The sequence below is a fragment of the Acomys minous genome (genome assembly GCF_964271855.1).
Source record: "Acomys minous genome assembly, chromosome: 9".
In the NCBI taxonomy this organism is placed as follows: domain Eukaryota; kingdom Metazoa; phylum Chordata; class Mammalia; order Rodentia; family Muridae; genus Acomys; species Acomys minous.
In genome coordinates this window covers 34607443-34634871 of record NC_140490.1, presented here as the reverse complement: position 1 = coordinate 34634871, position 27429 = coordinate 34607443, and the positions used below count along the sequence as shown (strand labels likewise).

The following is a 27429-nucleotide window of genomic DNA, read 5'->3' as shown; positions in this document are numbered from 1 at the left end:
AAGGCGCCTTTACCGATATCAGCATACCAAAACTTACCTGCCTTGAAAGACCCAATGCCTAAGTAATTCTCAGCAGGTGGATCACTCTGAGTTCAATGCCAGCCTGATCTACAACCTGAGCCCAGGATAGCCAAGGCTACACAAAGAAAGCCTGCCTCGAAAAAACAAAAACAAAATAACAACAAAAAAAGGGATGAGATGTTTTTGGTATAACCTGTTGAGAGTGAATGAATAAATAAATAAATGACCGTGAAGATTGTCGTGGCTTAATAACCAAGCCACAAACGCAAGTTCCGGGAGTGGGCGCTAGAGGGCGCGGGACCCGCTCGTCCTCAGACTCGCTGAGGTTACGCAATCGTTTAGTGGCCGACGCCGCGCACTGACGTCACGCTCGCTTGAGCGTCCGTAGGGCGGTGCGGAACGGAGTCAAACGTAAATAGGTCTGCTTTCCAGGCCCAAACTTGGGCTGCTGCGTGGGAACTCCCACCCGTGCCGAGTTATAGCAGCATGCCGGAGACAGGAACGCGGCTATCCCATTGAGTGGCGGCTTCGTTCTGCGCCCGGGACGGCCTACGCGCGCGGCAGGTGCAGGTGCGCATGCGCGAGCAGGAGCGCGTGGTAGCAGTGTGGCGGCCCGGAGGCTCTCCGCATTAGGTCAAGTTGGAGAACCGCCGCCGCCGGGCTCCGGACTACGCGGCTAAAGGTCCCGGTTACAGACGGTGACCCCTTCCGAAGGCTGATCCCGCTATATGCTGGGCACACTTCGCGGTGGGCGCTGAGTTAGTGCCGGCGCCTGACTCTTCAGCAGTGGGGATCGGTCTTTTTGAATGACTGGGTTAGTGCCAGAGTTGTTGTTTTGTGTGCTTAAATGTGCAAGACTCTCGTTTGAGGTCGTGAGAAGCAGTAGGCAACGAGACATCCCTGTTTCGGAGTGCAGGCACAGTGGGAGCCTGGAGACGGGGAGTAAGCCTTGTAGGACTGGCAGGGTGGGGGTGTGGTGGTACAGTAATTTGATGGGGTGAGTAGTGACAAACAGTAAGATGAAGGCGGCCAGGGAGCGTGAGACACATGGCCACCTGGAGGCGCTTCTGGCTTGTGGAGAAACTAGTAGCGGTAGCATAGGCCGAGAGGAGAAGAAAGTCCAGAGCATTAGGTCTCATGAAATTCCTTTTCGACCCGTAGAGGTAGCGCATGCCATTATCCCAGCACTCGGGAGGCAGAGGCAGGAGGATCTCTTGAGTTGGAGGTCAGCCGGGCCAGACTAGTGAATTTTGGCTTATAATTCAGGTCCAAGACCAAGGGGCTACATTTAGTCATGGTAAAGATACTATAAAGGTCTTTTAAGCTGGGCAGTGGTGACGCACGCCTTTAATCCCAGCGCTTGGGAGGCTTAGGCAGGCCGACTGCTGTGAGATCGAGGCCAGCCTGGTCTACAAAGCGAGGCCAGGACAGTCAAGGCTAACACAGAGAAACCCTGTCTCGAAAAACAATAAAAAGGTCCTTTAAAATCAAATAGGCTGGATGTGGAAGTATTCCAGTTGGTAGCCCCAGCCCTCCCTAGAGAGAGGCAGGGGCATCAGTTCAAGGCCAGCCTGTGCTATACAGCAAGCCTGTCTCAGAAATAAATAAACTAATAATAATAACAACAACAACAATAATAGGCCAAGTTCCCATTAAAAATACAATACTACGACTACTAACAATGTGTACCTGGTAGTCACCGGCCCTCTCTCCTGTAGGTACCCCATGTTGGAAGATGCCAGCTACCTCATATGAAAGAGTGGTTTACAAGAGCCCCTCAGAGTACCACTACATGAAAGTCTGCCTGTAAGTTCAGTCTGCAAATGGGAGTTCTGTTTTACATTCCCTGTTTGGTTTTTGCCTTTTTAAATGGATCTGAAAAGCATGAAGTTTAATGCGGTATTTTCTCTTTTTTAATGTTTTTTTACAGAGAGTTTCAAGAACACGGAATTGAATTGAATGCAGCGCAGTTCAAACAGCTGCTTGTTTCAGCCCTGAGGGACCTGTTTGGGGAGGTATGGAACCGCTTGGCAGATTAACATTCCTAAGGTTTTTATAAGAAATTCTAGAACAGGGACCAGGGGTATAGCTCACTGGTGGAGTCATGGCCTGCCTTGGGCCTGGTCATACCTGTTGTAATGCAGCACCTGTGATTCTGCCACTGGTAGGCGGAGTCAGGATAAGACTTTGAGGCCGACCTCCTCCTCTGCATAGCCAATGGAAGTCAGCCTGAGCTAGTCCTGGAACTCCATCTGTAGACCAGGCTAGCCTCAACTCACAGAGCCACCTGCGTCTGCCTCTGAGCCCTGGGATTAAAGGCGAGCAACTCCTCTCCCAGCCTAGAAAGAGCGCTCTGTCAGAAACACAGAAATACCATTTAAACATTTTTTTTACCAGAAGCCAGCTTCCAGAAATACTGAATTCTGGTAGGTTACTGTAGTGTGCCCTGACAAGGAACCTGTTAGGGCACTGTTTGCTCCTGCACAGTGCTGTCAGGTTATAGTCTCCACTGGTAACCAGCAACATAGCCCACCTCTGCGTGAGCGCTAGCATGCTTCAGTGAGGAAGTCTTTTATAGAGCGGTGAGGGATGGCAGGGTGTCCTGAGTTCCGTCCCTGGAACCCGTACGGTGGAAGGAGAGAGCCAGCTCCTGAGAGTCTCCTCACACCTCCACGCACGTGCAGCGGCTCAGACTCACATACACGGCACGTGGGCAAACACATCCGTACACGTGCAGTGACACATACACATGTGGGGAAGACACATCTTAAAGTAGTCAAAGAGTGTGAGCAGAAGTAAGCTGTGCCTACTGATAGTGGTTGACGATCTGATAGGGTGTCTTAGTGAGCAGCACTTAGCGCAGCTTTGTCTTAGCCGTCACCAAACAGAAGCTGAACTGTGGAAAAGGAAAGGAAGAACAGGGGCAGATTCTGGCGTACTCTGTTCACATCTGCCACGGACCTTATCAAATATGCTCGGCAAAGACTGTGTTAAGAAGATACAAAGAGGGCCGGGTGTGGTGGCGCACGCCTTTAATCCCAGCACTTGGGAGGCAGAGGCAGGCGGATCGCTGTGAGTTTGAGGCCAGCCTGGTCTACAAAGTGAGTCCAGGACAGTCAAGGCTACACAGAGAAACCCTGTCTCGAAAAACCAAAAAAAAAAAAAGAAAAGAAAAGAAGAAGATACAAAGATGAGTTATAGGCTGGGGAAAATGCTTGAAAACTGTATGTGTGACAAAGAAGTATTACTTAGATTATCACAGAGAACTTTCAGAACCCAGTAGTTGGGTATAGTGAATTACACCTGTAATCAGAGAGCTAGGCAGGCTGAAGTTAGATGATCCAGGTTATGCATAATAAGACCCCATCACACACTAGGAAGCCCAATCAAAGAAAACAAATAGTCCAAATGGAAAATAGGCTACATACTTTGGCAGACATTTCACTAAAGAGAACCTACAATTGGCAAAGAAGCACATGAAAACATCAAGTACCAGGGGAGTGCGTACCAACTGCAATATAAACTAGTTATGTGCCTACCATACAATTCAGCAACAGCACCTATAGGCACTTACCACAGAAAACTGGAAATTATGTTAACAGAAATGCTTATACACGCTAGGTGTGATTGCATATGCCTTTAATCCCAGTACTCGGGAGGCAGAGGCAGTCAGATCTCTGTGAGTTCAAGGCCAGCCTGGTCTACAAAGTGAGTCCAGGACAGCCAGGGCTACACAGAGAAACCCTGTCTCGAAAAAACAAAAACAAAAGACAGTTTCAGGAGATAGAGCTGTAAGAAAGACATGATTTCTATCCCTTGGGCTGTCGGTCCTGTTAAATAGTGACAAGAAGAGAATTATGGGAGAGTAAAGGATGGGGTCTTGTATAAGAAAGAGTGCAGTAAGGAGGTTGAGCCTAACCTTGTGAACAAGACAAGGAACTTTTTATTTGCTTTTGTTTTTTCGAGACAGGGTTTCTCTGTGTAGCCTTGGCTGTCCTGGACTCCTTTTGTAGACCAGGCTGGCCTCGAACTCACAGCAATCTGCCTGCCTCTGCCTCCTGAGTGCTAGGATTAAAAGCGTGTGCTACCACACCCGGCTCAAGAGAAGGAGCTTTTAAAAAACCTCACTCATTCACTCTATCTATCTATCTATCTATCTATCTATCTCTATCTCATGTGTGTACATACATATATGTGCCTGTGTGTACATGTGTGGAGGTCAGAGGACAACTTGGAGTTGGTTCTCTCCTTGCACCATGTGGGTCCTGGGGATCAGGCTTACATCGTCAGGCTTTGTGGCAGGCACCTTTAGCCTCTGGAAAAGGAGCACTTTAAGCACAGATTGGCCGGGCATGGTGGCACACGCCTTTAATCCCAGCACTTGGGAGGCAGAGGCAGGCAGATTGCTGTGAGTTCGAGGCCAGCCTGGTCTACAAAGTGAGTCCAGGATAGCCAAGGCTACACAGAGAGACCAAACAAACAAACAAACACAGACTCTGAGGTGAAGGGGGTATCATGAAGAGGTTGAGCAACATTCCAGACATTAGGAGCCCTTTGCAGGCACATGAAAGTACCAGCACCATTAATTGAGACACTGGTTTTCTTAGCGTTCACAAGTGAGGACAGGTGTCTGCTAATGGTATTGTCCCGTACCTAGGTAGGTGCTGCTTTGCCTGTGGACGTCCTAACCTACGATGAGAAGACCTTGTCAGCCATCTTAAGGATCTGCAGCAGGTATGACAGTGGGACAGTTCTAGAATACTAGGCAGAGAGAGTGGTGGGACAGCACAGTGAGTGAAGCTGTTTCCATGATGAGAGTATATGACGCAGAAGCCAGAACACCTTCAGGAAGTTCACGGTGGCGTTCCTGTGAACATTCCTCCCCGAGGGGCTGTGCTAGACAGAAAACCTTGTGATCGATTACAGCCGATATCCCAGTTGATGGCTGTGGTGTTAAAGTCAGATGTGTACATTTTCAAAAAGACTCTTGGGCTCATTTTTATTCTCTGATTGTGATATGTTTTTTGGTGTGTGATTTTCCCCATAAAGACAGGGTTTCTTTGTGTAGCCTTGGCTGTTGTGGACTCGCTTAGTAGACTAGGCTAGCCACTAAACTCACAGGGATCCACCTGCCTCTGCGTCCCTGAGAGCTGAGATTACAGGTGTGAGCCACCGTGCCTGTGATATGTTTTTTTCCTAAAATTCTGTTTCATTTAAATAAGGCTTCTGGCTTTAAAACACAAACAAGCAAACAAAAACAAAAAACAAAGACATTCTTAACCATCACAAGCAAACGTACTAGGGAGCTGTTGCAGCAGACGTCGTTATGCTCTTTTGATCTTTCTTTGTACAGTGGTCTGGTCAAATTGTGGAGCTCTTTGACCTTGTTTGGAGCCTATAAAAACAAGAAATGTGCCTTCAGAGTGATTCAGGTAAAGACCTTTTTTTCACAACCCCAAGGACGACCGAATACTGCAGTGGTATGATCTGGGTGTGTCTCATTTTTGAGTAGAGCAGAGTTAACATCTAGCGAGGCCAACCGTGGTTCTCATTGCTTCCAAAGCTGAAGCCAGTGGTCCAGTCACACAGGAGATGCCTGGGGTTCACCATTTCTTGTTGGCTGCTACATGCAGTGCTTAGTTGACAGGCTGTTTCCAGGCTCGTGAACACGTGCTCGTGATGGCTCTAGTTCTGTGCATCCTGTGAAACTTGCATGTGTCTGTGTTACCAGTGTCATTATTTCTATTTTTTCTTTCCTATTTATTTAATATATATTTTATTAATTTATTCATATTACATCTCAATAGTTATCCTATCCCTTGTATTCTCCCATTCCTCCCTCCCTCCCACTTTCCCCCTGCTCCCCTCCCCTATGACTGTGACTGAGGGGGACTTCCTCCCCCTGTATATGCTCATAGGGTATCAAGTCTCTTCTTGGTGCCAGTGTCTTTATGCAGCTTGAACGAACCTTCTCTTCTCTTGTAGGTGTCTCCCTTTCTCCTTGCATTGTCTGGGAATAGCAGGGAACAAGTACTGGACTGAATATTCTTACAGCCCAGAGACCTCCGCTCTCAACACTGTCTTTTGCTGTCTGCATAGTTTGAAAACAGAAGCAAGCATCTGCTGATGACGTCTGGAGATGCTGAGGATGTTGCCTGTGGTTTCTGGCCATCGTGTCTGGTGGAGTGGGCTTCAGAGGAGACTGTGGCTAACTCACCTGGTGCCGGCAGGGCAGTGCTTACAGCGTGTGCACATGAAGGTTGGAGACCGAGCCGAGCTCAGCAGGGCCTTTACAGCACAGGACGTGGCTACCTTCTCAGAGTTAACAGGAGACACCAACCCTGTGCACTTAAGTGAAGATTTTGCAAAACACACCAAGTTTGGAAAGACAATTGTGCATGGAGTTTTGATAAATGGACTTATTTCAGCTCTCCTGGGTACTAAAATGCCAGGGCCAGGTTGTGTGTTTCTTTCCCAGGAAATTAAATTTCCAGCTCCTTTATATGTTGGAGAAGTGGTTTTAGCATCTGCAGAAGTGAAAAGGTTGAAGCAGTTTGTTGCTGTTGTTGCAGTGTCCTGTTGTGTGATGGAAAGTGAAAAGACAGTCATGGAAGGCTGGGTTAAAGTTATGGTCCCAGAAGGTTCTAGATCCTGAAATACAAATGTAAGATTGTAAGTTCAAACCTGCGCTCCTGTTAGCAAGCGCCATCGGGGGAGGTGGGCTCTGCACTTGATGAAGGAACGCTGGCACACCTGGGAGCCAGCGGGCAGTTTGCTCTAACGTCTACTTCCCAGACTGCTATAAACTCCACCCAGGCTTAAGTATTTGCAAGATTTCATTCTCTGTGGAGGGTTCAGGACAGCCCGGGCTACATTGAGAGACCCTGTCTCAATAATAAAAACAGAAAAATGCCAACTGGTTCAACTTTCTCTGTTACTTGAAGCATTTACATGCAGCCTTGACTCAGTTATGTAAACTAACACTGTAACATAGAGTTCAACAGAGTGCCAGGCCTGGAAATATTAGCCGATATTATCCTCTCCCCTGGCTTCCCTTGAGTGAGCTTCATGGATTTTCTGAATTCAAAGTTGGCTGTTGTACAGTTGAACAGGTTAGCATGCCCGTCTATTGGGAAGTTGGGTCAATCTGTTAGTATTTTAAACATGAAGAAAAGAATCTGGGATGCAAAGCCTCTATTTAAAAGGGTCTAATTTCTCTCTCCCTCTCTTGAAAATGTGGATCTACCCTAAAAACAAAACAAAAAACCCAACAACAACAAAACCAATCTAAAGACAGACAAAGGGCGGAGGAAGGCAGAGCTGGGTGTGATGATGCATGCGCGTCATTCCAGATGAAGGCAGGAGGACCTCTGAGTGTCAGACCTTATCTCAAGGAAAAAAAAAGTTGTAAATATTTAGATGGTAGATGAGGAGGCCAAGTATTTGTTTCTGTTTGCTTTTTAGAGTTTAGCGGTATGGGGAGACTGTGCTGACTGTGTTATATTAAAGTCATCCCAAACAGCCAATACTTTAAAAAAAACAAAACAAAACAAAACCAAGCATCTATATACTCATGGCCTGCCTGTTCAGGAGGTTAAATGGTAACTGACCAAAGCCATATGCTTTGATTTGGAATACAAGACATGGCATCTCTTACAATTCTAAAACTTAGGAGGACCAGGAATTCTAGGCCAGCCTGGGCTATATAGCAAGACTTTGAACCCAAACCAAGAGTGGATGTGGTTGCCTGTTCCGTATTTCCTGGAGAATGCATTCCTTCTGGTGATGTCTTGAATAGCCTTGTGGGTATGTGCTTGCTTGTGCATGTGGAGGCCAAAGGTCAGTCTTGTGTGTCATTAATGTGACAAGATTCACTTTTTTTCTCACTGCATTCATCTCTAATTGGATGAAGCTGGCTAGCAGTGAGCTCAAGGAATCCACCTGCCTTCACTTCCCCAAGCGCTGGGAGTATATATAAGCACAAGTCACTGTGTCTGGCATTTGCTTGTTTGTAAACATGGATTCTGGGGTTGGAACTCAGGTCCACAAGGTTGCTCAGCAAGGCACTTGGTCAACAGAACTGTATCTCTGGAGCAGTTGAATCCATTACTGAAAAGAATTATTGTAGCCACTAGAGGGCAGTCACGTGTCTTGAGTGAGTGAATTATAAACCTTCCTCCAGTATGTGAGTGAGAAGGAAACAGCAAGGTCAGCGTCAGGCGCAAAGGCGGAGTTCATCTAAGGGTGACTTAGTTGTAGGCAAGTCACTAGACTTGATGAAATGTGTCACCTATCAGAAGGGAGCTCAGGCCTTCAGTGCTCACTCCTACAGGACTCATCCCTGCGGCTCAGCAGCAGTCGTAGGTGTAGATCTGTAAATGCAGCCTGGGATGGTTGATAATAGTAGCTACCATTTTTTACATTCCGGTAAGCTAATCTGCATTTACTATAATTCTTGAGACAGCTTTATAAAGCTGGTGGCCCCATTTTGTTGACTCATGCCGTATAGCTTGTCCCAGGCCATCCAGGGTCACAGAGGATTCAAGCTTAAGCTTCCTTGTACCTATCACGGTGGATCTTGCAGTGTCCTCGCTCCTGGAGCACTGTCAGTTGCAATAGTATTTTGTTAAGATAGAATTCTTTTATTTTTATTTTTATTTTTATTTTTTTTGGTTTTTCGAGACAGGGTTTCTCTGTATAGCCTTGACTGTCCTGGATCCACTTTGTAGACCAGGCTGGCCTCGAACTCACAGTGATCCACCTGCCTCTGCCTCCCGAGTGCTGGGACTAAAGGCGTAAGATAGAATTCTTACATCCTTTCAGATTGTTATTCCCTGCTATCGCTGGAGCATTTCCCTATTCTATACCTATGGTTTCCACCCAGTACCTGTCCCTCATCCCCCCCCCCTCCAGCCCCCAGTAATGGTCATGCCATGTAGTCTAGGCTGGCTTTGAACCCAAGAGTCTCCTGTTTCAGTTTCCCAAGGAAACAAATGTGCTGGGCCACCTACCCTTCAGAGATTGTCTTCAGAGTATGGAAGCTCTAAGGATCAGTTTGATGAAAAGAGAATTAGAGCCAGGCTAGCAATCAGAGACCGAGGCAGGAAGATAGGCTATCTGTTCCAACCCACTAAAAGAAAAAGTTACGCAGGCCAAGTGGGGAGTGGAGAGAGATGTCACACCCTGAAAAAGTAGCTTCTCACGTAGAGCATTTTCACATTGTTAATAGTCTGGGGTGGATATGACCTTTGATCCCTATAAACGGAGTCAGTCTTCTCTCCACAAGTGCTGACTGGGAGCCAGGGCCACCAAGCTGTTCATGTTCCCTTAAAGCAGCATGAGAAAAAAGTCATTCTCTCTCAAGCCCACATGAGGTACCAGAAGGCATGACTGTCTTACAGGGAAGGCTAGCAATTGAGAAGGGGTCACATATGGAAGTGAATGCAAAAGTAATGGCTAAAATAGCCCAATTTGTCAGCACTTTTCACATTAGGGGTGTTATAAGACTGCAGTTTATGTGACACTTGATTGCCACAGAAAGAATACCCATCTTAAGCAATTTTAGCCTAATGTACTGGAAAATGGCTTAATAGACTGTTACATTCTGTTCGAAAAGGAACATCTCCATATTGCTGAAATGCCACTCAATTTCCCCTCCCTGCCCCCCCCCCCCACAACAAATCTAAGGTTACTGGGGAGAGCCTCACTGTGGCCACCATTTATCTTGTGGACCTGACTTGTGTGTTCATCTAGAAAAAGAAATCTCTGAGTGCCTCCAAGGTAACCACGGGTTTTTATTTTGTGCCAAACTATAAGTCAATTCTCTTTTTATGTTCCTAGAGTATAATTCACACACCAATTTACTCCCCGAGAAAATTGCGGTTAAATCACATCTATTAGGGATTGATATTAAAGCAGTCTACCAGGGGTTGACTGTCAGGCTGAGGAGCTGCTGTGACCATGCGCTAGCCGCAGGCCCGCAGAGTCGGGGCGCTGCGCCCTTACTCCTGGGCTGCGTGAACTGCGTGTGGTGTCATGTTAGGGCTCCGGGTATTTTCCCTTTGAGTCTCTGTTCATTTGGATTGCAAAGAGCAGAATTCTCAGCATCTTCAGAAACATTTGCACCTGGAACAGAATGGCAGGCTAGAAGATAACCCAAATAACATGTTCACCAGCCAGACAAGATTGGTAGACTCCAAAGTGGCTCTTAACCGCAAACTGTCCGAATCTTATGCTCCCGGACAGATTTCCCCAGTGTTTGCCATACAAAATGTCAGCATACGAATGACTGGGTTGAATTTCGTTCGTTGTTTAGTATTCAGACCATGACTATTTAAAGAAATAACCTTATTTAGAGTTGTAAGGCCACCCTGCTTAGGAAATACTGGGTATGCACAAGCTTCTGTGAGCTGGTTTTTGTATAGCAGTTGTCAGGCCTAGAAATTTTCCTCAGTAAAATCTCTTATGTTCAATCAATCTGGCTAAGCCTCAGGTTGTTAGATAAACAGCCCAGGGGCGGTCTAAACATTTGGCAACAGAGCAGAATATAATTTATTTATTTATTTTTTCTGCTAGCCTCTGAGTAGTTGTATGTATGTGAAAAGCAAAATCGTGGAATGCTCTCTCCTTATCAGCCCATTCCGGCCAGACTAGAAACACAAGTCTATTTGATTTAGATTAGCTCTGGTCTGGGAAGAGTTTCCCCGTATTCAGCCTGTGCCACTTCAAATGCCAAACAGAGCCAGGCACATAGCATCTGTAGTCAGCCACTCAGGAGCCTCAGGCGGGAGGATCACTGGGTCTCTAGGAGTTCGAGGCCAAGATGCTGATTTGAAAAAAAAAAAAAAGCAAAAGCCAGATGAATATTGAGGTCATATGGGGTTTGCAGCCTGGTCCGTGTCTCAGGACGCTCAGAGGGTTGCTGACAAGGAACTCACTGAGGTAGGTAGGAAGAAAGAAGCCTAGCAAAAGTGAAAGGCTTCCGGAAAGAACCACAGAGCAAAGGAGAGAAACCCTGAGCTCGTCCCTGGCTATCATCAACTACTTCTGACTTTCAGTTTCCTTTTCCTGGTGGAGAAGACAGCCAAGTCACATTTCATGACACGTGCAGCTCTAGTCTTCAATGCCAACGCCTTTTTAGTCCCTTCCCTTTCAGAGAGAATAGCATTCCCATTCCCGGGTCTTCATGAAAGGCCCTGCTGGTGACGTCCTTGCATCTAATAACTCACAGTTGCTTCTTAGCCTCCGCCTCAGGCAATGCCAGTATTGGTGCCATCCAGTGGCCTCCTAATCCTTAGTAAAGCTGTCCCAGTCTCCACTCCATAGGTGAGGAAGCTGAAGCAAAGGGGAACCAGGCTGCTGGCCACGCCGGAGCTGGTGTGGACCCGAGACCTGCCCAGCACGCTAGTGTCTTCCTGAGATTGTGAAGGCAGGCTTTTTCCTAGTTCTTGAGTCTAACTTGATTTTTTTTCTCTCTCTCTCTCATGGCAGTCCTCTTTCAAACCAATCCTTTCCATCTTCACCCACTCCAGACCCATCTTCTGCTCCCCTCCTACAGTACTGTCCACATTACGACTCACCTTTTCCTCCTTGAGGTAGTGCCGCCCAGAAGGAAGTGTCTGTTAGTGACCACTGCAGCCTGAGTGGCCCCCCAAGGTTTCCAAGCCTCAGAGCTATCTGCTGCCTCGAGATGTCTTACCTGGTTGTCTAGAGAAGGTCTGTCACGGCAGGCTGTGAAGCGCTTTCCCTTCTGCTCAGCACTTCCTGCTGCTCAGTGTATCACAGTCTCTGCTACTTAAATCTTTATGGATGTCCCGGACCACCTGTGACTTTATGCCATTTCCCCCCCTAGCTTATGTGCCTAAGAAGCTTGACAACAGTAGGTGACATCTGTCTTGCCTTTTCACTTTCCTATGCTAACACAGTATTTGGGATCTAGTGTATGTTCAGTAGTTCAGTAGGCTTTGCTTTTGTTTTGTTTTTTGAAACAGGGTTTCTCTCTATAGTCTTGGCTGTCCTTTGTATACCAGGCTAGCCTCAAACTCAGAGATCTGCCTGCCTCTGCTTCCTAAGTGCTGGGGTTAGAGGGTAGATATTCTGCCACCGCTCCGTCTACAGTAGGCTTTTGATAGAAGCGTGACTGGGGCTGAAAGTATAGCTGGCAACCAAAAGGCCCTGGGTTCCTGAAGACCCTGTTCAAACTCTGGATCTTTCATGAATTACCCCAAAGCATTCCTCTTTTATGTCTTTTTTTTTTTTTTTTTTTTTTTTTTGGTTTTATGAGACAGGGTTTCTCTGTGTAGCCTTGGCTGTCCTGGACTCACTTTGGAGACCAGGGCTGGCCTGGAACTCACAGCGATCCACCTGCCTCTGCCTCCTGAGTGCTGGGATTACAGGCGTTCGCCACCATGCCCGGCCCTCTTTTACGTCTTATGCGCCAATGGTGGCTTGTGCCTCAGTTTCGGTACTCTATATAGACTACTTTGCAGTCATTGTTTCTGGGACAATCTTTCCCTTTTCCTATAGTGTTGGAAGGGTGGACTGGGGCTGTGGGTCAGTGGCAGAACACCTGCCTAGCATGCATGAGGCCCTGGGTTCAAACCCCAGCACCACAACCAGAAAAAAAAAATTCCACTCATTTTGTGCTTTTTCATTTATGGACCCTTTGGTACCCAAAGTCTTCAAGCATAACTGTCATTATTTTGTTTGTGCAGATATCCTGGAAATGGAGCCAAATCCCAGTTTGCTTGATTCAGAGAGACATCCTCTGAACCTTGGAAATGTATATTTTGGAACCTGTGGTTCCATAGAGCAGTGGACTCTGATTATATAATTTTTTTCCTAACATAAAAATAAAACATTGTAACTATGAGGCTGGAAAGATGGCTCAGAGGTTGGAAGCTCTGGTTGCCCCTCCAGTATATATATACATACACAGGCAAAACACCAGTATACATAAAATAAAAATACATTTTTTTCCGGGCATGGTAGCATATACGTTTAATCCCAGCACTAGGGAGACAGAGGTAGGCAGATCTCTGTAAATTCAAGCCCAGCCAGGCCAACTCACTCTGAGCTACATAGGAGTTCCAGGACAATCAGGACTGTTACACAGAGAAACCCTGTCTCAAAAAACAAACAAAAATACTAACTAAAAGTAAATTAAAAAAAGAAAAAGAAAAAAAAAGCATTGTAATTAAAGGCACTTTAGAAAATATGAAGAAAAATCATAATTCTGTTTCTTATAGGAAACATTTTGGTTATTTCCTTCTAGTGTTTTTCCTGTAAATCTATCTGGATCTTCAGATAGATATATTGCTTTTTTTCATTGTTTTGGTTTTTTTTGAGACAGAATTTCTCTGTGTGTAGCTCTGGCTGTCCTAGAACTCACTGTGTAGACCAGCCTGCCTCTGCCTCCCCAGTGCTGGGATTAAAGGCGTGCGCCACCACCGCCCAACTCACCCTCAGCTTATTACATGGTAGGGGCTCAGTAAGTATTGCTGAGTGACTTACTGCCTTCCTTAAGGATTGGGCCAATTGATAGTCCCACCAGCAGGAATATGACCTTGTCTTGGCCAATTCCTATCATGACAAGAGCGATTGATTCAGGATTTGGGTTTCTGTTACTCTTAAAATGAAATACTTCACTGCCTTTAAACAAGAAACAGAGGAAACAAGTTGAAACCCGCCGCCCCCCCCCCCCTTAGCTGACACATGGCTTGGCTTGACTAGATTGCTAGTTTAAAGCATGTTGGGATAAAAATGAGATGTAGGAAGAGATCTCATATATTTAGGGCTAAATTAAGAAGTTACATTCCATGTGTCCCTCTATTGAGCACTGGCCCCTGAAGGCGATCTGTCCTTGTCGTTTGGTTACTTGGGCTTGGCCAACAATCCCTGCAAGCTTGAACTCTGGCGAGGATAACCATTAAGGGTCATCGAGACCTTCGCCATGACGTCAAACCGCATGGTGGTGGATTTACAAGGAAGCTTTGTTTCTATGACTGAAGTAATAGAGGTTTGGTGGAAACACACTTGAGTTAGAAATCTTTGTTCATTTCCCATCCTGTTGTATTTCTATTAGGCTTTCTATATAGGTATTTACTCAGTTTGGCCGACTGAAGAATGAGGTGGTGGTGGTGGTGGTGGTGGTGGTGGTGGTGGTGGTGTGTGTGTGTGTGTGTGTGTGTGTGGCTTTTCAAGGTCACACAGTTTAAGTACATGCCAGAGGCCAAACAGACAGGGTCTTGGTCATCGGATCTAAGTCTGTTTCCATTATTATCCTGGAAGATTGTGATCTTGGGCTAAGGTAAGCAGGGTAGATTTGGTGCTGACAAATTGCTCCTCAAGTTTGATGGCAGCTCTATGTTTGAGGCTCTTGGAGCTGGAATGCTAGGACCAAAACCTCTCAGAGTCTAAGGCCTCTTAGATTCTTCAGGTTTGATGACCTTTGGCCCCAGCTGAGAGCTGGGGGCCAAGCATACACGCAGTTATTTTTTTTTTTCCACCCCAGTTCTTAGTTGCTTAGTGGTTCCAGAACCTAACACTGTGGGATCCAGTTATGGGGGAGCAGCACCTAGGTTCTCCTGAGGATCAGAGTTCAAAGCCTGAATCAGGATTTGGTTTAGAAAGTCTGGTCTACAGGCTCAGACCCAAGCATCCACCCTAGAGGCGTTTTTTGTTATTTCCCTAGCCCTAAGTTCCTTGGGCAGGGAAGATGTGATTGAGAGTAGTAGGGTCTCAAGTCTGACAATCTGAAGGGTTCATCTGAAAAGTTCAGTTCTCTTGGATCCCTGGGCTCAGGATGCAGCGTCTAGATTTGAGATCTAGTGGTGATGGTTTAGTTTTATGTTCGTGAGCCCAAGGCCGGGTCCTCAATGTAGTGGGTGTACGATGCAATGGCGAGGAGGTGCCACATAGGGACACAATGCCTCTGATAGCAGCCTTGGGAAGATCGCAGTCACCCACCCTTGTGTGTGCCTCGGCGCTAGGACCCAGCGGGGTAGGGCTGACGGGTGATGACTTTTCCGCGGGCCGGGCCTTCCGGCGCTAGGACCCCGCGGGCGGCGGCGGCGCGTGGGGCGGCGCGCGTTGACAGCAGCAGCGGCGGCGGCGGCGGCGGCGGGACGCGGCGGGTGGCGGGTCTCGCTCGGCGCCTCCGGTTCCTGCCCCGGCTCTCGACGCTGCGGCGACGGCGGCGGCCCGGGATGGCCTTCATGGAGAAGCCGCCGGCTGGCAAGGTGCTGCTGGACGACACGGTGCCGCTGACAGCGGCCGTCGAGGCGAGCCAGAGCCTGCAGTCGCACACGGTGCGCGGCCGGGGCGGGAGGCCGGGGCGGAGGGCGGGAGGCCGGGCGAAGGCCAGGCGGCGCAGCCGGGCGCGGGCACCGGCGGCCGGGCAGGTGCGAGCCGCTGCCGCCTCCCTCCTGCTCGGCCGCGGCCGGGCGGCTTAGGGGAGCCCCAGTTGCTGGTAGTAAACACTGGCCAGTTCATCTCTGCTCCATACAGTCTTTTATGGGGGCTTTAAAGCCACGCTTCCTTTAATTTACTCGTACATTTTTTTTTGGTTGTTTTTTTAATTTTTTAGAAAGGGGCTCCATGCATTGTAATTTACTAGCAGTAAACCCAGGAACCAGTTTAAAAAAAAAAAAAAAACCGGGAGCGACTAGCCTCTGGGACTTGGTTGAGGAAATGATGAATGGGGTGGGGGCGGGAGCAGGATTCCTTAGATTGTAATGTTGTGTCAGGCTAGCAAATCAGATTCCATCTCAGAGGCTTGTTTGTTTATTACGGCAGTGTTTGGGGGGGTTCATCACCTGGAGGCTAAAGCCCCAAGCCCCACAGTAGCCCCCCCACCTCGTGTGTGTGTGTGTGTGTGTGTGTGTGTGTGTGTGTGTTTTCAAGTTCCTCTGTTGCTCAAAGAAATCTTTCATTCTGTTGTATTAATTCGGGACCTTTTGGGGTCCCCATTTCTTCCACGACAGCCTTGCTTTGTAGGTCCTGAACTGTTCAAAGCATTCGTTCTCAGATAGAGAAATGACGATCGTTTTTAAAAGTGCACTTTGCTCCCTATGCTAACATCTTAAGTCCTAGTCCAGAAATTTGTGAAAAGGCACCAAATACCCATGAGCTTTTTAAACTTGTAAATTTGTTGTAGCAAAGTGAGGATTTAAAGGGCCCAAGTTTAAGGCAGGGAGTAATCATTCTTTGAAATTATATTTTTGACCGGCTTGCTGGAGAGTAACCTCTCAGGGTGTTTTAGGTCTGTTGAACTCTAAGGAGACAGTAATCACATAACTTCCTCTCTGCCCAGCTATGACAGGGGTGACAATTCTCACTCACTTTGGGGTCTCAGTCTGATAGCAGCATTTCATATGTGTCTGTTGGGTGGGTAAGTAAATGAATTGCAACCTCCTTGTGCCCCTTTTCCGCTTTCGTACAGTGATGACTGTGACCATCAGGACAACGTGGCTTCTAGGGTACTGACAGAGGTCAGTGAAAGTGAGGCGGTGAGAAATGTAATGGGGTTCCATAGTTACTGCAGAGGTTTTCCTCAAAACAAACACAAAAATGTCATGGCAAAAAAAAATGGTAGTTTAGTAGGTTTTTTTCTTTTTCTTTTCCTTTTTTTTTTTTTTAAGATTTATTTATTTATTATGTATACAGTGTTCTACCTGCACACCTGACCTCATTATAGATGGTTGTGAGCCACCATGTGGTTGCTGGGAATTGAACTCAGGACCTTTGGAAGAACAGTCAGGGTCCTTAACCTCTGAGCCTTCTCTCCAGCCCTTCTTTTCCTTTTTTAAAGATGATTGAACAAGAGGCAGTGACTCACAGGAGACCCAGAGAAACAGATGTGGAATAGACAACGTAGCATCGTCTTGCGTAACTTTGACTGTTCTATGCTCTTGTCGTGTTAGCTGTGAAGGGTGAGACTGAGAAGTGTTGCGTCAGCCCTAAACTTTATTGAGAAAAAGCGTATACTGATGCAAACTTCTGGGACTACTACTAGTGACTCATGAGTAAGTCGCTTGAAACCAGCATCAGTTGGACGTTGTTTTGGAAAGAAGTAGTTATTGAAAGTGACGCGTGGCGTTGGGTTCTGTTGGGTAGATTGAAGGTAGCTTTTCAGTTTGTTGGGTGAAAGGAAAAAGTGTCAAAAGTCAAAGGTGCATCCTTCAGAGGATCCTGCTTTCTAGGAAGCTGCTTCTTGGCTGTGGACAGTCACACTGTAGCAGCCGTGCTTTGCTTTGAAGAGGTCTAGAATCATACCTGTCAGTCATGTGACTTTGCTTGGGCAAGGCACTGAAACTTTTCTCTCTCTGTTTTGTTCTGAGATGGGGTCTCACAGTGTATCCCGGTTGGCCTGGAGCTTGATCTGTGGACCTGAGTGGCCTTGAAGTAATAGAGATCCCATCCGGGGTGTAGGCCCAGCTAACTCAAAAAATTTAAAACGTTATTCTGTTTTATATGTATTTATTTTACGTGTGCGGAGGGTGCTCGCCTGCTATGAAGAGTGTGTGGCCGTCAGAAGACAACTCTGAGGAGCCAGGTCTCTCCTTCTGCTGGGCCCAGTTCAGGTCAGGCTTCCAGGCCAGTGATTAACTTGCTGAGCCATCCTGGTGACTCGAAAACTTTTTTTTTTTTTTCATTTTTGATGTCGCTGAAGCTGGTCTTCCTGAGTGCTGGGATTATAGATGTGTACCAGCACAAACCACTAGGCCCCTCTTTTTTTATTTTAGTTTTGTCATATGTAAATGGGGGAAAAACCAGTGCCTGTTCTCAGCTGTTCTCCTCTTGTTACAAGGATTGAAAAAAAAAATCACCTTTTGAAGTATTTGTAAGGTGGTTCCTTTCTTCCATCTCTTTATTCCTGAGTACCCCATGTGTGGAGGGTTAATCACACTTAAGTATGCTATTGCAAGTGAGCTCACTCCTGACCATAGCTGTTTTAATTTATCAAATTGTTTTGTCGTAGGAAACAGAATTTACAGCTCAAAATCATAGGGTAACTCTGACTTAGGATTTTATGAGGGGAAAAATTGTATGGGGAAGATAAAGATACCAGGACGACGAAGGAACACAAAGTCATTTCCCAAAAGACGTACTAGAGTGAGGAGCAGCCGGCTGGCTGGGTGTTTGTTGGTGGGTGAGTCATTGCCTGGCTTTGGCTTGAATGGTTTTCTTTTGTACATTCTTCTGGTTTTTAAGAAACGGAACACAATGATTTTAGCTTGAAGAAATTGCTGGTGAGGGGCTAGGGAGATGGCCCGCAGTGAAGGCCACTTGTTCCTTGCAGAGGACCCAGGCTGGATCCCAAACACCCACGCGGCTCACAGCTGTCTGTAACTTCAGTTCCAATCCAGTTCAGTGCTCTTTTCTGGCCTCTCGGCACCAGGCAGGCAAGTGAAACACCTAGAGTACATTAAATAAAGTAATCTAAGAAAAAAGTAGTGTTTCTTATTTAAAAAAAGAAAGAAAGAAAGAAAATTAAAAAAGAAAGAAAAGAAAGGAAATTGACAAGGAGGCTAGAGAGATAGCTAAGTGGTTAGAAGTATTCACTTGAATGTAGCACAAGGAGAATGAGAGAGAGAGAGAAAAAGGGAGAGAGGGAGAGACAGAGAGAGAGAGAGAGGGAGAGGGGGGAGGGAGAGAGAGAGGGAGGGAGAGAGAGAGGGAGAGGGAGAGGGGGGAGGGAGAGAGAGAGGGAGGGAGAGAGGGAGGGAGAGAGGGAGGGAGAGACAGAGAGAGAGAGAGGGAGAGGGGGGAGGGAGAGAGAGAGGGAGGGAGAGAGGGAGAGGGAGGGAGAAAGAGAGGGAGGGAGGGAGAGAGAGGGAGAGAGAAAGAGGGAGGGGGAGAGAGAGGGGGAGAGAGAGGGGCGGAGAGGGGGGGAGAAAGAGGGAGGGAGAGTGAGAGAGAGAACAAACAGGCCATGATGGCAGGAAAATGAAGCTTTCACAAAATCAGAAGGGAAAGACTGTTATTCAGAGGCAGGATGCTTTGAGAAGAAAGGAGGTTTTCTAAACAAGGGATTATGGGAAATGGCCAACAGGTGAGTTGTAAGCAAGCTTAGATGAAATAAGAGAGAGGGAAATACAAATTCTTGGCTGCATGGAGGGGAAAACTCAAAGTCAAAAGACTTAAAAAAAAAAAGTGCTGGCCTCACAGAAATAAAACCGACAGGAAGCGGCATCTGGAGAGGGCTGTCACCAAGTACGCATGTTTCCTTGTTGCTGTTTGGTAAGTTGGCAGTGTGGCTAGCTTTTTACCTCAGCTCCCTCCTGTTTAATATTCTGCAGGTTCGTCTGGCTTAGGGCCCAGTTACTCTGCATCTGGTGCATTTTGTTCTAGAAGTAAAAGATCATTGTGTGATATTTGTAGCATAAACAAGTATTTAATGGGCCAGTGAACTAGACAGTTCTGGCTTTCATAGACTTTTTCTTGTATTGCATCTGAGGGCTTTTGTTTTCCGAGGTTTGCACAAGTTACCTGCCATACTATAGATGCGATTGGAGTTTCTTGTTTGGCTTACTGAGCTTAGTTTCTTAATTAGTGACCTTTAAAAAAATAATTTAGGGGGCTGGAGCGATGGCTCAGTGGTGAAGAGCACTGTCTGCTCTTACAGAGGTCCTGTGTTCAATTCCCAGCGCCCACATGACAGTTCACAACTGTCTGTAACTCCAGTTTCAGAGGATCTGACACGCTCTCACAGACATACATGCAAGCAAAACACCTATGCAAATAAAATAAATAGTTTTAAAAAACCCCATGTATTCATAACCAGATCTTTAATCTCACTTGTCTCAACAAAACAAAACAAAATAAAAACAACAAAACAAACAAAAAACAAAACAAAACAAAAACCCCCCAAAAACAAAAAAACAAAACCAAGCACCAAAACCTTTGTTCATGTATCACCAGCATACTTATTCAAGTGTGATGCCAAGTAAGACATCGTTGTCTTCCGAGCCTGAAATGCGAAGGTAAGCCAGTATTCAGTGTCAGCTACCCTGAGTGCTTTTCAGATGCTATTTGGAGATTTCTTTAGAAGTCCACATTATACTGAACACTTGTAAAACAGTTCCTCTGAAGATATTTGCATGAGCAGTGCTGACTGTATGGTGGGCAATGGCAGCCCTTCAACACAGCAGTCAGGTGACGGGCCATGGCAGCTATTCCCTGGGACTCACTCATCTTCTGCTTACTCCTGTGTTTTCCCAAGTTGTCCTTTACAAAACCTGATAAACGCAGCAGTCAGGAAACCGTCCATCAGGTGGGTTTAGAGCTAGAGACTTTAAGTCATCTCTTTATTGAAAACCATTGGTTTTGCACTGATTAGGGATCAATGATATTCGGTCCTCACCCGTCAACTTTTTTTGAGCATTACCCCATTAGAAATGTCTTGTAATAGAGAAATAGATAACAGCATGGCGGTTTCTATGGAGAAATGTGGGGTTCTGGGGCAGGACTGTTTTGTCTTGTCTAGAATGCCGTAAACAGCCATCACTTCCATTATGATCTTGAGGTTGTTCAAAATAAAGATAGTCAATGGAAAGTTGGACCGTGTTCATTTGTAACACATGGGACAGGTGCTGGGCTCTCCCTGCGAGGCAGGCGTTAGTCCTGCAAACCCTCCAGAGGCATTTAAAGGCTTCATAGGAAACGAAGCTCCTTATGTTGCAGTTTTTGGCATTCTGAGAAAAGGGAACCTGGGCAGCAGCTGTGTGTGTGTCAGTGTGTGTATGCGTATCTGTGTGTGGCTGTCTATATGTATGTATGTCTGTCTGTGTGTATGTATGTATATGTCTATGTGTCTGTCTGTGTGGTAAAGTTGGGTGTCGTTTTAATTGTTCTCTACCTCTTTATTTTATTAAGTAATTATTTTTGAGACAGGGCCTTACTGTATTGCCCTGGGTGGTGTGCAACTCACAGAGATCTACCTGACTCTGTCTCCTGGGTGCTGGATTAAAGTTGTTTGCTACCATTCTGGGTTCAACCACATTTTAAAAGTTATTATTTTGTTGTTGTTGTTGTTGTTGTTGAGACAGGGTTTCTCTGTGTAGCCTTGGTTGTCCTGGACTCGCTTTGTAGACCAGGCTGGCCTCAAACCCACAGAGATCTGCCTGTCTCTGCCTCCCGAGTGCTGGGATTACAGGTGTATGCAACCACACCTGGCTAAAAAAATATTTTTTAATTAATTTATTTTATGTACTATATGTATATATGTATGTATGTTTATCATGTATGTGCCTGGTGCCCATGGAGGCCAAAAGAGCGTGTTGAGTCCCTTGGAACTGGAGTTACAAATGGTTGTGAGCCATGCGGTGGATGCTGGGAATCAAACCCGTACTCTGCAAGAACTGTGCTCATAACTGCTGAGCCATCTGTTCAGCCCCAACCTGCCTCATTTTTTGAGACAGTTTCCCATTGAACTCTCAGATTCAGCTAGACGGGCCAGCAGGCCCTAGTGACCCTGCTATCGGTGCCTCCTGAGTATTGCCGTTAAAAGTAGGTGTTGTGCCTGCGTTTTTCATGTGGGTGCTAGGGATTGAACTCAAGTCCTTGTGCTTGTGTGACAGATACTTTTCTTTTTTTCCAAGACAGGGTTGCCTTGGCTGTCCTGGACTCACTTTGTAGACCAGATTGGCCTTGAACTCATATCGATCCACCTGCCTCTGCCTCCCAAGTGCTGGGATTAAAGGCATGTGCTAGATACTATATGGACTGTTTAATCCCTGAGTCTCCTTGGATCTTCCTTTTTTAAAAAAAATTTAGTTAAAATTTTAAAATTTTCATTTATTCATTTATTTAGATGTGAGGAGAGCGGAGGCTATATGGGTCCCACAGCACCTATATGAAGGTCAGAAGACAATTTGCAGGAATTGGCTTTCCCCTTCCACCGTGTGAATTCTGGAGAGATCAGATTTGGGCCAGTAGGTCCCCTTACCTGGATTAAAGGCAAGCGTCACCACGCCAGACACTCCTAAACACAGTCACGCACATACTTTTTAAAACAGAGCTTGACTCTGTAGCCCTGGTTAGTCTGGAATTTACAGTAGAGACCATGCTGTCCTCAGCTTGTGGTAACCCTCCTCCTCTGCCTTCCAAGTGCTGTAATCACCAGTGCGAGCCACCACACTGGCTGCTTCTTGGAACCTTTAAGTGCTAAGGGTTGGGAAGGGAGTGGTAAACTCCTCCTGTGGGCAGTGTGCTCTTGAACTGGGTGTTGTTCTGGTTAGTTGTAAACACCAGACGCATAGTGGGGAGATTAAAGTGTGTTGTTTCTTCAGAGACGAGGTCATTGCCCTTTGTTTTCAGGTTGAGACTTTGACTAAGGGCACAAATGCTTTCTCTTGGGTAAACCTTGGGGTTTTGAAGGAGGACTTTCTGCAAATTGACCATTTAATCTTCGGCTGATGCTACAATTACCAAACTTGGGGGGAAGGCTGGCCATCTGTGCATATAATTGCATACCAGTATTTTGCCATACTTCCTAAAGAGAGTGCCGTTGAAAGCAAAAAGGAACTTTAGTGTTACTGTTGCCTTCAAATAGCCGAGTAGTCATTTCTTGGTGGCTAATGTCAGCTTGGGAATTGTACTGCATAGTGGCAAGAATCTGCCCAGAAAGCCTTTCCTACACTTGTTTTTTTTGCAGTAGCATTATATAATAATTCACAAACCATGTAGTTTACCCGGTGGAAGTGGATGCCTGAGTGGTTCTTAGTATACTCACAGAGCTGTGAGCTTATCAGCACACTTAGAAGGGTTTCATTGCCTTCCAAAGCAGCCAGCCACCCGCTCTACATCCTGCAAAGTTTTGTAACATTCCAGGGTATTAAGCTCAGAGCACACAGACTCGCTCACAAGCTCTCCGCTCTTTCAATCCAGCTCCTTCCTAGATGCATAGGCAGGACAGCTTGTGTCTGTGAACTTCTCAGAGCTGCCCTGACAGGGAGCCTTTCAAAATGCTATGGCTCTTAGGATAAAAATCACTGTTAGAAAATACACTAAAAACTGTGTCTGGAGAGGTGAATCTGTAAATAAAGTGCTTGCACAACCAGCATGAGAATCTGTGTTTGGATCTTTAGCATCCTTGTAAACGCTGGATGTGACAAAGTGTACTTGTAACCCCAGAGCTGAGAAGTGTGGAGACAGGAGGATCCCAGGAGCTTGCTGGCCAGACATGGGCTCTTGGTTCATTGAGAGTCCCCAGCCTAAAAAATATGCCAGCAGAATGATTGAGAAAGACATCTGAGCTGGGTGTGGTGGTGCACTTCTTTAATCTCTGCACTTGGGAGGCTGAGGTAGGCAGATCTCTGTGAGTTCAAGGCCAGCCTGGCCTACAAAGTGAGTCCAGAACAGCCAAGGCTACACAGAAAAACCCTGTCTCGAAAAAACAAACAAAGAAACAAACAAAAAAGAAAGAAAACTCCTGATTCCAGCCTCTAGTATCTATACATGTTTAGACTAGCAGGCGTGTGCCAGCGTATGTGTGCGCGTGCACACACACACACACACATACACACTGAAAAAAAAAACTGTAAGCTTGAAGAGTTAACTCATTTTTGTATATCTAAAAATAATGTCCTATAGTGCTATGTATATATTATTCTATGAAAACTGAACTTAAAACACTAGAGCGGCAGGCAGATCTCTGTGAGTTTGAGGCCAGCCTGGTCTCTAAAATGATTCAAGGACAGCCAAGGCCTCACATAGAAACTCTGTCTCGAAAAACAAACAAACAAATAAACTACTAGATGGATTATATACTGTAAGAAAGAAAACAGACTAGTTTGCCTCTTACATAGCACATTTTGGTATGTGTGCACAGATGACTTATTACTGGCCCAGGTGGAGGGAAAAGGGTCCTGGACCAGAAAGCAATAGGTAGGAGCCTTTCCTATGGTTCCACTTGTTTGTCACAGCATCTTTGCGTCTAACATTTAAATGAGTTTCCCCACATTTCTTTGGCATGGTTTAGAGCAACAAGTCATTTTTCCTGTTGAGTTTAGTTGAGCCACCGCTGATCCCCGCTCCCCCAACCATGATGCGTATTGATGGGGTATTGATTTGGGAGAATGTTGCATCGGAAAGTGTCTAAGCCACTTTTGGAGGTGAAAAGGAAAAGCGGTTGTTTATTCAGAGCCTTCCTGCTAGGTCTGCCATTCTCCCCAGGGACTCATTGCACTTTAGCCCTGCACACTTCCGCTCTTTGCTCTTTTGCTGAAGCAAATGGAAATGAAGCTGGAAGCAGGTCTGTGTGCGCCAGCCTCAAGTGCCTGGCCAGTGGAGAGCAGCCCACCAGCCCACCGAGCACAGGCGGATGGACAGTCTCCTGCCATATGCATCACAGCTGTGTGGTCCTGCAGATGACCACATTATAAGTGTCTCACACCCATCTGGGACGGAGTCATCAAGATGGTTAGGAGAGTGTGTTCTACCAGCCCCTGACTCCCACATCGCTACTTAACTGATGCTGACAGCCTTTGCTAGGTTGTGAGAAAGCCTAGGGACGTTCCAGTTGACCACAGAATACCTCTGCAGCCTTTCCTCCTTGAGATGTGATAATCCTCCCTTCTATTGTTCTGCTGCCTAAGACATACCTCTGTGTTCCCTGCAGATCGCATTCTGTGCAAATTTATATCTATCAGCCTCCTATCTTGATTGGTTTCCTGGGTGCTGGAACTACAGGCATGAGCCGCCATGCACAGCTTGTCTGCTGCTTTCCCGCCCTCCCTCCCTCCCACCTGCCTCTGTGTGTGTGTGTGTGTGTGTGTGTGTGTGTGTGTGTTAACATGTGTGGTACACTCAGGTAAATGTGTGTACCCGTGTGTTGTGTGACACTTTTCTGGGGCGATGCAGCACAAATGTCCATTCACTCCCCCAGATAAGGAATTAATGACAAACCTAAGTACAGTACCACCAAGGTCTGAGTGGTGAGCCACTCAGTTTATTAGGGTTACTAACAAGAGCAGGGACGACTCAGAGGCCGCCTGTCACCAAAAGCCCACCTAGCCCAGTGTGGGTAATAGCTCAGGAAAGATGCTACCCTGGAGCTCTCTTTAGCTTGAGAGGTCACTGAATGTGTCTTCCTGGTAGTTCTGCTGATTAGCGTCTCTTAGAGACAGCTAGGCCGGTTGGAGACTGATCTGAGTCTTCTATAGGCCTTACTATTCAATACTTGGAGAGGGAGGGGCCTTGTGCATCTGGTAAATTTCAGGGGCTTCTTGAGATTTCTGAATTGTTTACTTTCTGAGTCTTAAGGAGCCTTCATTTAGAATTACCTGGGTCTTAATGAACATTGGAAAACGATGCTATGTAATACTGTGCCCAGGCCAGAGCACAGCACTGTGTCCTCCTCTTTCACTGTCAATCTTATTAAGACAGTCTCTCACTGAACTGAAAGCTCACTGAGTTGGTTTTCCAGTTAGCTCCTGGGGTCTCTGCGCCACAGGCATGCCCAGCCACGTTTGGCTTCCCACATGTGTGCTAAGGATTTGAATCACACAGGTGATCAGTTGTCATACATCTAAATAATATTTTACTGTAACTTGCTGTAGACCTGCTCTATGTTTTGGGTACTTGGTATGTGAAGTACAGGAGTAAGCACGATAAAATTGGTTCCTGCCTTTGTACATTCATCTCCATTTATTCATTGTGTCAGGGTAAATATGGAAAAGCAGCAGACTCAACCAGTTGTGTGATCTCTTGAATGCAGGCTTGAGAGCTGAGCAGCACTGAGGAGACTTGAGCACATGTGTAGCACATGAGACTGATGTTTGCTGCTGGGATGTGGGGTGCCGTGAGGCGGGTAAGGGATGGGCATAGAGAAGTCATGGATCCGTGAACTTAGATGCATCTCCGGTCCTTGACAAGATGGGAGAAGGAAGGAAAAGAGGGAGAGCATGTCAAGGGAGAACGTGCCCAGATGACGGGAATGGTGCACCAGAGATATGACTGGAGAAATAGTACAAGGTCAGAGGGGCAGTTGGTCGTCAGCTCTAGACCTTTTGAGTAACACTGCAATAAGTGTGGTGATTGTTGTACAGTTGATGTTGTTCCTGCCGAACCATGAAGAACTTCCTGTTAATCATTTGTTTCTTCTCTTTCCTTTTCCCCTCACGTCCTGTTAAGTTGAATTTGTTTAAATATCACTTACATGCAATGAAGTTAGTTATTTTTAAGTATATAGTTTGGTAAATTTACAAAAAGACACATCTACGGTAACAGTTTCTTCTGTCTGTCTTTTTCTCTTTCTTTCTTTCTGTCTGTCTGTCTGTCTTTTGGTTTCTCAAGACAGGTTTCTGGAGTTAAAGGTGTGTGCTACCACTCCCGGCAACTGTAACACTTTCTACAGCCAACATTTTCTTAGCATCCCATTGCAGTCAGTATCCTCCTCTGGTCCTCAGCAGCTCATACTCTTGTCACTGCCATTCGTCTTTTCTAGAACACTCTCTATAAGTAAAAGCCTCTAGGGTATAGGACTTAATGTCAGCCTCCCCCTCACCTCAGAAAGATGGTACCATCACATTGCTAGGCCGACCTTGAATTTTGGGGCTCAAATGATCATTTTGTCTTCTCCTCTAAAGTTTCTGGGAAGACAGGTACATGCCCAAGGTTCTTTCCCTGCTGAGTAGAATTCTGCTGTGCGCATATACTACAGTTTCTTATCCTCACATCAGCGTTCACTGCTTCCAGTTGGGTATATCATGAATCGAGCTGCCGTGAGCGTTTGAGTAAAGTCATTGTGAAGATACGCTAAGTATATATTTTACTTTATAAATGTTTTTGTAGGTTTTTGTTTTTTTTTGTTTTTTTGGTCCTCATAACCATCCAAGTTGCATTTTACTAATGCCAATTTTCACTTGAAGAAAGTGGTGTACAGGTAGGGTAGTTGCTCTAGACTGTAGAGCAAGGAGCAGCAGAATGGCTTCCACGGCACCTGTGAACTTGGAATGGTTTGTTATCAGACCTGCAGAGTGAGCTGTTTGATAGCTGCACTGACCTAGACACCAAGAATTTGGAAGTCCCTTGTGAGCCACAGAACCAGGCAGTGATGCGGGTGACCAGCTTTTCAGTTCTTTCTGTAGCTGCATGGGCGTAGAGTTAATTCCATCGCACATGCTAGATGCCAAGGGCAGCATAGCCAGTAGAGTTGTAGCGTAAGTGGCATGTGTAGTCTTGCATTTTCCAGTAGCTGCATTAACAGCGGTGAAAAGAGGGCTGCTGAGGTGGCCAGCTGCGTAAAAACACTACCTGTGCAAGCCCGATGACCTGAGCTTCATCTCTCAGTTCCTTGATAGAAGGCAAGAACTGACTTTTTTTTTGTTTGTTTGTTTTTGTTTTTTTGAGACAGGGCTTCTCTGTGTTGCCTTGGCTGTCCTAGACTTGCTTTGTAGACCAGGC

At 46.2% G+C, this 27429-nt stretch overlaps 3 protein-coding genes and 1 long non-coding RNA gene across 13 annotated transcripts in view; all 4 read left to right on the top strand.

Annotated features, from left to right (window-relative positions):
* Nucleotides 1-357: 357 nt before the first annotated feature.
* On the top strand, nucleotides 358-6143 carry RPP14 (ribonuclease P/MRP subunit p14). Of its 2 annotated transcripts, none has more exons than XM_084796658.1 (6): nucleotides 358-591; nucleotides 1740-1827; nucleotides 1952-2036; nucleotides 4679-4755; nucleotides 5375-5453; nucleotides 6007-6143. In XM_084796658.1, exons 2-6 carry the CDS (start codon nucleotides 1757-1759, stop codon nucleotides 6061-6063), a joined length of 369 nt encoding a protein of 122 aa, XP_084652784.1. In that variant the 5' UTR covers nucleotides 358-591; nucleotides 1740-1756; the 3' UTR covers nucleotides 6064-6143. The 2 variants fall into 2 exon arrangements, with proteins under 2 accessions (XP_084652784.1, XP_084652783.1); XM_084796657.1 differs by having other exon boundaries at nucleotides 358-835.
* LOC311605808 lies at nucleotides 2044-3770 on the top strand. The gene is made up of 2 exons (XR_014782096.1): nucleotides 2044-3008; nucleotides 3193-3770. It is a non-coding gene; the product is annotated as an uncharacterized lncRNA (long non-coding RNA).
* A 17-nt stretch (nucleotides 6144-6160) lies between the features above and the next one.
* HTD2 (hydroxyacyl-thioester dehydratase type 2) lies at nucleotides 6161-6937 on the top strand (the record flags this gene model as incomplete). Its single annotated transcript, XM_084796656.1, has 1 exon — nucleotides 6161-6937. The coding sequence occupies one exon, from the start codon at nucleotides 6161-6163 to the stop codon at nucleotides 6674-6676; it is 516 nt and encodes a 171-aa protein (XP_084652782.1). The 3' UTR covers nucleotides 6677-6937.
* An 8167-nt stretch (nucleotides 6938-15104) lies between these two features.
* PXK (PX domain containing serine/threonine kinase like) overlaps nucleotides 15105-27429 on the top strand; it is a 61482-nt gene continuing 49157 nt past the window's right edge. For all 9 annotated transcript variants that reach the window (XM_084794510.1, XM_084794509.1, XM_084794516.1 and 6 more), the window contains exon 1: nucleotides 15105-15329. In XM_084794510.1, the coding sequence (XP_084650636.1) occupies nucleotides 15228-15329 (102 nt within the window). In that variant the 5' untranslated portion in view covers nucleotides 15105-15227. The remainder of the gene's footprint in view (nucleotides 15330-27429) is intronic.